Genomic DNA, 13,149 nt, shown 5'->3' on the forward strand with positions numbered 1-13,149 from the left:
TCCTACCATCTGGTTGACTGTTTAAATTGCATTACTTTCATATTCCTGGTATCTTTTCCCAATAATAAAGCTTTACAGTCCTGTTTCACCATATTTTTTCTTTTCCAAATTTCAACTTTATAATCCTGTTTTTTAACGTAGACGTAGCTAAACTGGGGTTTAAATTAGATTTATGATTTATTCTAATACAAGTTTGATTTATTATCGTCGAATTTATTCCATTATTTATTCTTTCATCTCAACACAAAGATCTGCAAGTTTCGATTCAGTAAAGAAGTGTTTTAATTCATATCTGCATATGTCTATTTAATTCATATCTGCATATGTCTATTTAGTGTAAAGAAATATAAAAAATGCATATATTTATGTCAAATATATTCCTTATGCATTTACATATTTCATACATATACCTTTCTGACAGATATTGAATAAAAGGAATTCTAAAGACATTTGTTGCAGTAAAAAGAGGATGTGATCTGATAGATAGATAGATAGATAGTTAGATAGATAGATAGATAGATAGAAACATATATATTAATATATACGTTAAACTATTTATTAATCTAGACGTGATGGTACATATACATATACAGACATGTCAGAAAAATGTAGGGGCTCAGACATAGATAAATAGATAAATAGATAGAAAGATAGATGAATAGATAGATCGACGGTTATATATCTTAGATAAATACATAAATGAATAGATAAATATTTTAGAAATATGTTTTACATAATTTAAACCGACAGTATCCAACCTAATCATTTCAATTTGAATAGATTCGGTGATGATGAAATATATCTGCTTTTATATCAATAATTTAAAGTAACTTAACAACATTTTCAATATTTACAATTTCTATCTGTTCTCTGCAAACTAGCTAAAGGAGAAGGTTAAATTTATGCCATCTTACTGGTCCAACTTTGTTCCCTCGTAGCTCCTCTTTTTTTATTTTACGCACAATTGTAAGAGAAAACACATTTCTTTTCAAAAACTCTTCAATAAGAAAAGTTATGATTGATATCAGAAATGCAATCTGCTCATTTATTGAATCTGTTTTTAAAAAAAAGTAAAGAATATTTTACGCAGAACTGCAGATCCATAATTTGCGCCCTCATAGCCTTTTATGTTTTCTGAGTGATTAATTTGATAAAATCTAGGGCAAAGGGGCTATGCCTGATGGTAAGGAGGAGCTGATTGGAGAGACGTTTTCTATCTCCAACGTGAACAGACATCATGCCGGCGTATACAGGTGTTCAGCTGAGAACGGTTTTAGTAAGGAGGCATCAAAAGTAAGTACTTAATAGTTAAAGCTTAATTTCAAGAAACCCTCAATGCAAAGGTGACAACGCCTGATTCACAATGGTGCCATTGAATACTTTATCTAATCAATGTGTAAGAAAATGTTTAATTCTGTTTTTAATGTTTTTCCGTGGTAGAAATGCGCAAGTCAATTTTGTAAAAAAAAAGCACATATAAATAATTAGTTTTCAAAATTATACATATTGATATATAATTCATACTTGAACAGACAAAGCTTTTAAGGATACCGTTGTAAATCAGGCATTGCCATCTTTGTTTGGTGTGCCACTTAAAATAACGCTTACAGTCCCTTTAAGAAAACTAAAAATTGTCTGTTTGATTGTTTGTTCTCTAATATATATAATGATGCCCTCGGTTTGTCTGGATATATGCAAGCTCACATCTTGCAAACATGATTTATTATGGACCGTCGCGTCGGGGCAATAAAAAGAATGTAATTTAAAAAATTTGTAATTTGAAGTGATACTTCATTTAAAGGGAGGCATGTCCGATTCCCAAAATTAGCCTTTAAATCTTTATCTAATTAATAATGAAAAAGCTTAAAATGTTTTTAATTTGGAAATTTTAATCAAATTTTTTTCACTTTTTAAGAGAAATCTCAATTCAAAACAATTGAATTTTAAAAAGAGAAAAATATGGATAGCTCATTCATTCTTGATGAGTCAAAACTTTTAAGGTTTCGTTGAGAATTGGACATGTGCATTTTATAAATGGAGGATTATTTGAAATTATGTTCACTGTTTCTTTTTGGAACTTTTTATTTTGTTTAATCTTTATGCGGATTGAATTTGCAGTTTGAAAATAGAGAATAATATTTTTGTTTACAACAATGTGAAGTTTCTTTTAATATTTCATTTTTCCGTTGTACAGGAAATTGAGTTAAGAGTACTGTACAAGCCTGAGATTGTCGTTGAAGAAGTATTTGTGCATACAAAAACAGGTTTGTAATAATACTAAACAGATTTGTAATTATAAAAAAACAGATAATTATACAAAACAGGTTTGTAATTATACAAAACATGTTTGTAATTATTCAAAACAGATTTGTAATTATTAAAAAGTTTAAGTGGGTTAAAATTCATATTCTTTATTCAAAATTTTAATGGTAAAATAGTTTTTTTGAACGTCTAATAACTAACATTTTTTATTGAAGGTTTATTCAAGTATGGCAAAATATTCTCAAGTTTAACTTTTTACATTTTAATTTTTAGGAAATGAGGCAGAGTTAGTTTGCAATGTTCATGGTACACCCCGTCCTACTGTAGAATGGAAGAAGGATGGACAATCCATTGATTCAAGCTCGAAACTCAAGATTCAGAATGTGCACTCAAAGTAAGTTTAGAAAAGCTTGATTAATCTTGACTCTAATTATGTGAACACCCCTTTAACTAACCTAAAACAATGTAACCGAGTTCTTTTTATTGCAAAACTTTCCAGTCTGGGCTTTGTACATTTATAGGGGATTGTTTACAATAACATTACAATAAAACTAGAATAAATTCTTGATTTATGGCCCAGGATCAAGATAAGCAGGACAGATACAGACCCTTGAGTCTAAATTTATTCTAGACTAAGCTTAAAGCACTGGGTGGCAAAATTCTTTAATACAATATAGCTTTTTTTGTTGTTATTCTTATATGCAGTCTAGCTACTCACATTTTCATCATTCTTTAATAGTAATCTCTGTTTCTTCTCTTACAGAAACTCAACGTTGTCCATTTTGATAATAACAACACTTTACGCATACAGTTCTTTTTTATCAGTCCTGTCCTGTCTTATACCTACACTGCTGTTCTATTTATCAGTCCTGTCCTGTCTTATACCTACATTGCAGTACTGTTCCTCAAAGCTGTCCTGTCTTATACCAACACTACAGTCCTGATTATCAGTCCTGTCCTGTCTTATAATAACATTACAGTCCTGTTTCCTACCATCTGTCTAACTATTTTAATTGCATTACTTTCATATTCCTGCTATCTTTTCCCAATAATAAAACTTTACAGTCCTGTTTCCTACCATCTGGTTGACTGTTTAAATTGCATTACTTTCATATTCCTGGTATCTTTTCCCAATAATAAAGCTTTACAGTCCTGTTTCACCATATTTTTTCTTTTCCAAATTTCAACTTTATAATCCTGTTTTTTAACGTAGACGTAGCTAAACTCCCATTTACAATTTTATTCCTCCCCGAAGAATGAAATAATACGTGACTAGAAGAGAATTGAACCATTAGGGCACTATTGCAGAGGCAGTAAACTTTCCTTTAACTTAACTTCATTTAATTTGCAATCCAGGCCTGCAAACTAATAAACCTAAATTATATAATGTTATTTTTTAGGCATTCTTTGATCATCAGCTCGGTGGAGAAGGAAGATTTTGGAGTGTACTCCTGTCATGCAAACTCAGAAAAAGGATCAGCCTCCGAAACTATCGAAATTTCAGGTAGAAAATTCAGCTTTTTACTTTTTCAGCACTTATTCACTCAGAAAAGAAACTTTAAAACTACCACAAAAGTTTCTGTTTTGCCTCACATAAAATTATTAAAGCTTCAATCGAGCTTTCTGTATTAAATGTTGATTTTTTTAAAGTAAAAAGACTAGTATTAATTGAAGAATGGTCGTCAATTCTTTTAATTTCAAAAATTCTTTTTAAATCATAAGGTCTCAGTAAAATAAAGATGCAATGAGAGAAGTCATGTTAAGTAATCTCCGGAATACAATCAAACTTTTTTCAATTAAACTTGGAATGTGAGAAACTCAGGACAAAGTTTTCTTAAACAGCATGTTGTTGTTATTTTGCTTGCTTTAGCTTAATTTCCCTCTAGGTTTGGCTCGGCCTGCAGAGTTTAAATCTAAACCCGGAGGTTTAGAAAAAAACTCATACGTCCTGGAGTGGTCCGTTGTCTCCTACTCTCCTGTTACCGCCTTCAGGGTGGAAACAAGACGAGAGGGCGTTACCGCCTGGGCAGAAGCCTCTGCCACGCCTATTCCTGACGGACCTTACCACTTTGCTGGGAAACATTTTCTGAAGGAGATCGAAGAAGCTACGAGATACGAGGCCCGAGTATCCAGCAGGAACGATGAAGGATGGAGTAAACCATCTCCAACCTTCCATTTTGCAACCAAGGGAGCAGGTTGGTTCAGATTTAGATTACTTTACTAATTTATGCAAAATGGCATCTTAGAACTTAATTACTTAAAATGGAGATGGTTCGGTTGAAACTTCAAATAAAGAATGCAATGCACTTCTGCATGAAAATTGGATACATTTCAATCTAAATATAGATACATATTACATACGGTGGTGTTAATCGCTCACATAATTACATTATAATATCGAACAATACATAAATATTTTATTTTATTTGCGACATATTAAATGCATGTTTTAGCAATATCTTTTTAGCATAAACTTATATTTACATCAGATGTTGCAAATTTGATTCAGTTTATTGCACATAAGTCGTGTATAAGTGTACATGTGACTGTGTTTTAAAAATCCAATTGTTATACTGCTCAAAATGTTTGATCATGAGTTTTTAATTTTAAAATATTTAAATTTTACACTGGGTGTGATTCGTCTGTATAAATGAGCATTGAGCAATGTTGAAACAAAGACTGGAATAAATTCTTGAATTATCTCCGCCATATTGAATGTCATCTCCGCATAATTTAATAAATTGCGGCAACTCCCATGTTTTCTTTGCTGCGTTATATACTCTATTTCTGCTGTATTCACAACTTTAATTCAATATCAGCAAAAAAGAAACATGTTATTAACATAAAATATTTTTCATTTGTGTGAATTTTGGTTTTATCAAATTTTTTTTTTGTACTTAACAGATCTTTTTACATCCTAACTTTTTTAAACAAAAAAAATGTAGACACAAATGTGTTTTTTTAAGTTTGAATTTAGTGTGTTGATCCTTCCTCACTAGTTTTGAATGTTATTGTAGATTTAGATAAAACCCCGGTTGGAGATTCTACGTCAGAGATCAACAAAGGTAGACGCTTCTATTTGAAGCTTTGTAAATAAAAATATTGCTGATGTGTCAGTTAGCTTCGCTATACACTATACAGTCTAGAGTATCGATTTTTTAAGTTTTGGAAATCAGCTTAATGCCCGGTCATCAGAGGTCCATAGTTAAGATATTGAATAGGAGTTATGCTTAAATATGCTTTTTAAATTTGATAGGCCTAAAAACTAAATTAAAAAATGACTACATAGACAAAAAATGTTTTTTAAAAATTTCATGCTTTACCTTTATTTTCTTGGAAATTTGAAAATTCTCCTAAAAAGCTTTAAAAATTACAATTTTTCTACATTGTTTTTCGAATCTGAATTCAGTTTAAAATTCACAAGAAAATGAGGTACGACTCGAACAAAAATTACCTATGCATCAAATTTTTATTTCATCTCTTGGGCTATCAGAAAATGTTTTTCAACTTAGAAGGCTAAAATTTGACATAAAGTCTATTCAATATGCTTCCTCTGGACCTCTGGTGGGCGATTAGCTGATTTCCCAAAAAAAATTTTAATCGATCACCCTGACACTATGCACCAACTATGCAGCTATTTATTCGCAGTGTGTTCTTCGCTATAATTCATGTTCAAAGAGAATATCAATTTAGAGATTTTGCATGCTTTTAGAAATAATTGTAGATATTTGTAAAACTCAAACTTTGTTTTTGGTGGTTGTGGTGTCATGTTTTTTGGCAGGGAGGGGGAGGGGAGGGGGGTTTCTGAGAAAGAGGTGTTCTTCCTGAAGTGGTAAACACCAAGGGATTATTCATACTTGAGAGGGGGAATATTTGTTGTATAGGGGAGGGGGGGGGGGATATTTGTTATATGGTGCAGGGGAAATATAAGATTTGCCTATAGATATTGCCTTTCAGGATTTACTTAACAGATTAGTCATTTGCCAGTATGTCTTGAATCAACAAGACTACATAGTGTAGATGAATAAATAAACAGATCTAGAAGAAAATGTCGTCTTTGCTATATCCATATCATCTGTTTATGCTGATAGGTCTCATAGTACGCAATACTGCATTGAGATTTAAGTTTTAGTTTACCTTACACACTTTACCAGGAGGTTACTTGGCAGTGTTACTATTTTTGATGGCGAAATATGTATTTTTGTGGAAGAAAGAGGGATTTTGAGGAGAGAAAGCCTTTTATAGCTTCATTAATAGATTTTTCTATTTTAAGCAAAAACATTCTTTTTTTATTTCTTAATAAAATTTAAGGTTTAAAAGCAAAGACACATTTTAGATTTTTTATTGCGATTTCTTGAGCACCGCAAACATCTTTAACTGCATGCTTGATTCCGTAAAAGCAATAAATGGTGTAAACAGGGAATATTTGATAGATGAACACAAATACAAGCCTTTGCATGCAAGCAATGCGTAGTGCGTACGTTTATAAAGGAAAATGACAAACACCAGTTATGCACTAGAAACACAGATCGTTATATAGAGGGCGTGATTAAGATAATAGAAGGGGGGGGGGCAGTCTTAAGAATTTTGAAAATCCCTTCGACAAAACTCTCAAAGATCTAACTTTGAACCTTACAATAGAGACTCGAAATTAAACTTTAAAAAAATTCTTCAAACATTTCATTTATGCATGAAAACTAACACTGACATGCATGAGAACAATGTTATTAACCTCTAATACGCTAAGACCTTTATCATATTTCGTAGATTTTGTTTTAATATTTGTTTTTAAAAATTCTACATCATGTAAAGTTATTGTTAACATTGACTACAGATGTGATCTGATTAAGTCAACGAACAAACTTCTTCAATATCAGTTTATTACTCATATTATAATTAATTCTTTACAATTCCTACCATAAACTGATATAAATTAAAAACCTATAAATTAAAATTAATTTGTAAGTAATTTGTATCAACACTAACAAATATGTATAACATTTACTTATATATAAGGTAAGTGGTGGTTTTTAAGATTGATTTTTTTTTTTTTACAAACATCTTTTGCAAAATACATTAAACTAAATTTGATCAGTTTGATCTTTTATCATGACCAATCAAAACGTCGATTTCTGAAAGAGTTCCATTAATTTATTTTAAAACCGTGACAAAATTTAATGAATTTGAGCTAGGTCGCTGAACTATCTATCGCCGGTTCAAATCTTAAATCACCGATTCAAAGTTAAAGATTAATGAGGATTTAAATCGGGGATTCCGGATTTGAACTGGTGGTAAGTAGTTCAATAATCTCTCCATTTCATTGAACTCAATCCTTATTAACTTTAATTAAATCGACCTTTTATTTTTTTTAAATCTAAATTTTTAATTTTTAATTTAGAACCTAAACAAGAGGGAATTACATCTGGATCTAGCTCCCTAGCCATCTATATATCGATTCTACTTGCTCTTCTCTTGGTACTTTAGGTAAGCTATACACCCTCTTGGGTATCTAACTAGATGTAAATTCATCACAACTGTAAATGCAAATGTGTACATGTACATACTACATACAAAACCAAATTTACATATACATAATAAATCTTCAAATATATAATTGAATTACCAAAGTTTGTAATTTACAGAATAGGCTTAATGGCAACTTAATGTGACCCTTTATACAAAGATATAAATGCCTGATTTCCTAGGGTACCCTTGAAACCGTAATCTAATAAAAAATGTGTTAAGTAATGTCGTTTTCTGACTTAAAAAGTGTTCATTTCCGTTAATTTCGCCACTGGTTCTTGTATATAAGCATGAATTGCGCAAGTCACTTTTTCAGACAAACAACAATTAAAAATGAACAGATTAAAAAAACAAAAAAAATGGATTTCTAATTGATACTTGATAAGACTAATCTTTTAAGGGTACCGTTGTAAATCGGGCATTGCCATCTTTGCATGAAGGGTCACTTCAAAGTACGCTCACAGTCTATTTAAAGGGACTGATTACTCGCCTCAACTCTTATGTTCTTATTCTATTATCTTTGCAGCTTGACGTTGAAGACTTTTGATATTTCAAACTAAAAGTTTTGCAGAGCAAGTAGTCAAAGGAATTGAGTTTTTGCCACAAACTCTGATTTTCTAATCTCCATATCTTTGTAACCCGATGCCGTAGACCTAAGATATTTCAAACTATTAATACTTATAGATAAAATAATCTAAGTTTGAAATATCAAAGGTTGCACCATAAGGTTGCAAAAAATATTGGAATCATATTGGAAGATCTAAGTTTGTGACAAAAATTCAATTCCTTTCGACAAAACAGATGTTCATATCTTTAGGTTGCAAAGAAAATTTACTGTATCAACGACTTATATAAATTTCTATCATTATAACTTTTAAGCAAGCTTTAAGATGAAATGGCATGTTGGGGATTCTAATCCATATTGCCGGAGAAAGATACTGGATTTTTTAAATCTCTTAAATCTTCTATGCAAAGAATTTAATATTCAATGACCTTCTGTTTCAGATTGTTCGATAATTGACGTAGTTCTCCTTCCTAACTGATTACAAAAGCTTACCAACTCTACACTTAGTCATTTATCTCAACTCAGACCCATGTGATGTGCGCTCCAGTGAATATATAGTGTATATGTATATAATAGAACACATGAAAAGTTCCTCAGTTTTAAACAATCCAAGCCAAATTAATGAACCATGAGGAGGCAAAAAAACAGTGAAATGAACGCTTAAAGAGATTGATTGTGGAAATGTTGCCTTTGTTGTAAAAATCTGAAAATGAGTAGTTTGACGAAATTATCTGGTTTAACAAAATTAGATTCTATTGTTTTATTTATATTCCTCGTTTACCAATCCAAACTCGATTTCGTGTTTACTTTGTTTCGTTATTCATACCAAAAAGTATGCTTGGTGACCAAATGCCCCCATTCTTAAAATGTTGTTGATTTTTATTCAAACCTTGAAACAATTTGGACCAATTATAAAAGTTAGTTAAAACTTCTCACTTACTCGGCATTCATATTTACAATACATTTATGTATAATCTCTTCCTTTGCCATTGTACCAGTGGTGTAATTTAAATATTTTGAGTCTCATCTTTGCTAGTTTTATTTTATAGACTAGAATACCTCTGTGTATATATTTGTATAATTTTAGAACTTTTAAATAGATTTTGGTCTTTTCTCTCAGCTTTAAAAGCTAAAAACTAAAATATTTAACCCCCCTGATCCAGCAAAGCCATGATATATTTTTTCAGCTCAGCTTTTTAACAAAAAAAAAGAAAAATTTGAAAGACAATTCTAAAGCAGCGAAATGGTTTCTAAAATTAAACAAAAATAGATATTTGGAGATTTTGGATTTTTGAGAAAACTACCCCATTTGTGCTGATGGTTTCTTGAAAAGGCTGTGATCTGCTTTTTTTGTAATAAACCGTGGATTTAAAATTTAAATTTTAGTGTTAGGCTTGAGAGAAGTTAGAATTGCAACAAGTACCGATAAAGAAAACGTAATAATTTAGATTCAATCAAAAAAACGTGTAAGAATTAAAGTAAATCAAAATCTGGGTTAAACAAGGAATGAAAATAAGAAATTTACTTTCTAAAGTTTTACTTTATTTTAAATAACAATATGGAAATAATGCTGCAAGGGTAATGTTTAAGTGACCCTCCATACAAAGATGGCAATGCCCGATTCACAACGGTACCCTTGAAACTGATTTGACGTTTTTATAGATTTAAAAGAGTTTGTTATGACAATTCCAAAGGGCTTGCCTGCTGGAAAAATGCGCAAATTGTAGAGAAATCCAAATTTAAAAAAGGTTTTCAAAATTGTAAACATTGATTTTAATTCATTCTTGAACAGACAAAGCTTTAAAAGGTATCGTTGTGAATCGAGCATTGCCATCTTTGTATGGAGGGCAACTTGATATTATGTTTACAGTTCCTTTAAGTTTTACATTTCATATTTCTTCAATTGCGAACACACAATCAGGGTTTAAGTTTATCATTATTCAGTTCATTCATTCTTCCTTGATTTTATTAGTTCTGAGGGTTTACTGTTGTTAACTTAAAGTGTTTTAGGTCTATTTTGAGTTGTTTGATGAACCATTGAAACAAAAATATAATCCTAAAATGTAAGGATTACAATTTGACATGATTAGTCTGCGTTATGTTATCTGATCGACTTGTATGCACTGCACATGGTTAATCTTAAAGTATGAGTTCATTCAATATAAGCTACTAGAAAAGGTTCAATGGAACATTCAAATAAAAATAAAAAAGGAAGGAGTTTTTGTCACAAAATCAAATTGTCTAATCCCTATATCTTTACAATCTGATGGTATAAACCTTTGATATTTCAAACTTGGATTATTTGGTCTAGAGTCATGAATGTCAAGCAATATATGTTTGCAAATTTAAGAAAAAACATAAATGCAAAGTTTTATAAGCTTTAAGGACAAGTTGAATAAACTGGTTTAAATTGATATAATTTAAACATTTTGCAAAATATTCCGCCCAATGTTGCATAAATCATTGCTTGTAGACACATCTTTCTTGAGATAAATAAACAAACTGATCATTGAACCCGTCCTCAAGAATATATATCGTCTATGCATATTCATAACTCTATTCAATGCTGGCTAGAAACAGGGGAGTTAAATTAAAACTCGTCTTTTGTAGCTTTCATTTGAACCCAGAGTAATCACATGATTCAAAATAGACGCGTATTGATAGATACAGTATAATTTTCATTCATCATTTAATTCTCTAATCTTTAAAATAATGTTGTTTTTGAGTCTGAGAATAAATATTCATCATTGGAGGACTAGCTATGATGACCCTTTTCATCTTAGACCCCCACTGGTATCATATCGGACCCCCCAGACACTACTAATATCTAATAAGAATATAATTTTTTATAAAAATGTTAAAATTTTGATCATTTTTTTTTTCTTGAGCAATCTATAAAATAAACAGGACATTCATATAACTGTTCCCTATAGCCGAATGGACTGAATTTTTTTTAGGGAACCCATGGGTGCCCCGGGAGTTACAAAGGCTTAAATTCGATTTTTTTTCCAAAAATCGAAATTTTTGTAAAATTTCATTTAAACAAATTCCACGGGGAACGCCGGGCATTTCATTTAGTTATTGATAAAATCACATCAAAAATGAATATGTATATAGAACAAAAATATTGACCAAGGCAAAACTTGGCTTGATTTGTCTATAATTACTACATGTTAAAGACGAAGTAATAATGAAGAGATTAACCGGAAATTCCTGTATTTTCTTAGCTAGGAAACCCCCAGATTTTCTGTAGTACAATAAAATAAACTCCGAGATTTTTTAGATGAATATTTGGGGATCAATGATCAATGATCAATGAATCTCTTGAAGATAATAATAGTCTCAGATGAAATACTGAGAGCCTCCAATAGTACTCTTATACTGATGATTTGTTCCCTTGTATCTCTAGTGTTTCTTTAACCTTGAGTAAGTGTTTATACAAACCATATTATAACTCATTCGTGAAGCATATATAGAATAAGGATACTAAGAATGGGTGGGTGTCACTAAAATTTATCTAAAAGGGGCTATTTCTTTGGGTCTACACTGTCCCATTTTGCCCCAAATAGTCTGTATGTGTACTGTACACCTGTACACCTAGCTCTAACTGGTTAAAAGTCGGCCTGGTATTTGAAGTGAACCACTCCTTACAGCAGTAAGTGCCATTGAATTTTTATTGATTTAAAGCAAATCAGCTCATTTTTTAAAAATTTTATATTTTTGTATTTTAGTATAGGGAATACGCAGAAAAAAAGGATATTTTTGTATTTTAGTATGGTGAATACGCAGAAAAAAGGATATTATTGTATTTTAGTATAGGGAATACGCAGAAAAAAAAGATATTTTTGTATTTTAGTATGGTGAATACGCAGAAAAAAGTTTATTTTTGTATTTTAGTATGGTGAATACGCAGAAAAAAGGATAATTTTGTATTTTAGTATGGTGAATACGCAGAAAAAAGGATATTTTTGTATTTTAGTATGGTGAATACGCAGAAAAAAGGATAATTTTGTATTTTAGTATGGTCAATACGCAGAAAAAAAGGATTCAACGATATGTTCCATTATCTTGTATTGCCCTCTCACTTGATTACAACTACATATATGCTTGAAGGGGGTTTTCAGAATATTTTTTACATTCTTTTTATTAAAGGAACTATATTCTAAACCGATTACAATAAGATTAAGGCATTCTCTCCCAGATGGGAGTGTTCAACTCACCTCATACTTTTCCCTAAACAATTATAATATTTCATAAGTTTTGAGTCCATTCTTCTCTTTATTTTTGAATACATATATTTAGTCAAGGTTATAATGTAAGGAAAATTAATTGCAGTTGCGTATACTCTGTATACATATTGAAATCAGTTCTCTCTGGGCAGAATTTGTAAACAATAATAGATGCAACATTGTTCGTTTAGCATCCAATGAGATTAAAAGCATTTAATTTGATTATTTTGATAATTCATAAAATAGTTTCCTATGAAGAGAATATTTCATTGATCTTTTATGTGAAAGATGGATCCCATTTCAGGCTTCGGCATCCGTCTAGTGTTTAAATTACCGCCCAGAGACAGTACAGAACAAAAGATGCGTACACCTCTGAAATAACTTTCCTTGCATTATAACCTTGTATTTAGAGTAAATTCCCGAAAAATCGAAAAGAAACCCAACAAATTAACAGACGGGGTTAAGAAAGTAAAATTTATGATTTGCTTCGTGTAAAACTGAAACAGGCAGCTGATAACGTATTAATAAAATTTAATCATAAAGTGATTACAAGACATTGTCGAAATATCC

At 30.8% G+C, this 13,149-nt stretch overlaps 1 protein-coding gene across 2 annotated transcripts; it reads left to right on the plus strand.

The window, feature by feature from the left end:
* Positions 1 to 1,161: 1,161 nt before the first annotated feature.
* On the plus strand, positions 1,162 to 8,941 carry LOC111700695 (protein amalgam; the record flags this gene model as incomplete). Of its 2 annotated transcripts, XM_023471702.1 has the most annotated exon segments (8): positions 1,162 to 1,293; positions 2,195 to 2,264; positions 2,536 to 2,656; positions 3,663 to 3,766; positions 4,149 to 4,457; positions 5,280 to 5,327; positions 7,661 to 7,746; positions 8,791 to 8,941. In XM_023471702.1, coding segments are annotated over 7 exon segments (870 nt in total), but the record flags the coding sequence as incomplete, so codon positions are not given.
* Between the last annotated feature and the right edge of the window lie 4,208 nt (positions 8,942 to 13,149).

This window comes from Eurytemora carolleeae, unplaced genomic scaffold (assembly GCF_000591075.1).
Source record: "Eurytemora carolleeae unplaced genomic scaffold, Eaff_2.0 scaffold81, whole genome shotgun sequence".
Lineage (NCBI taxonomy): Eukaryota > Metazoa > Arthropoda > Copepoda > Calanoida > Temoridae > Eurytemora > Eurytemora carolleeae.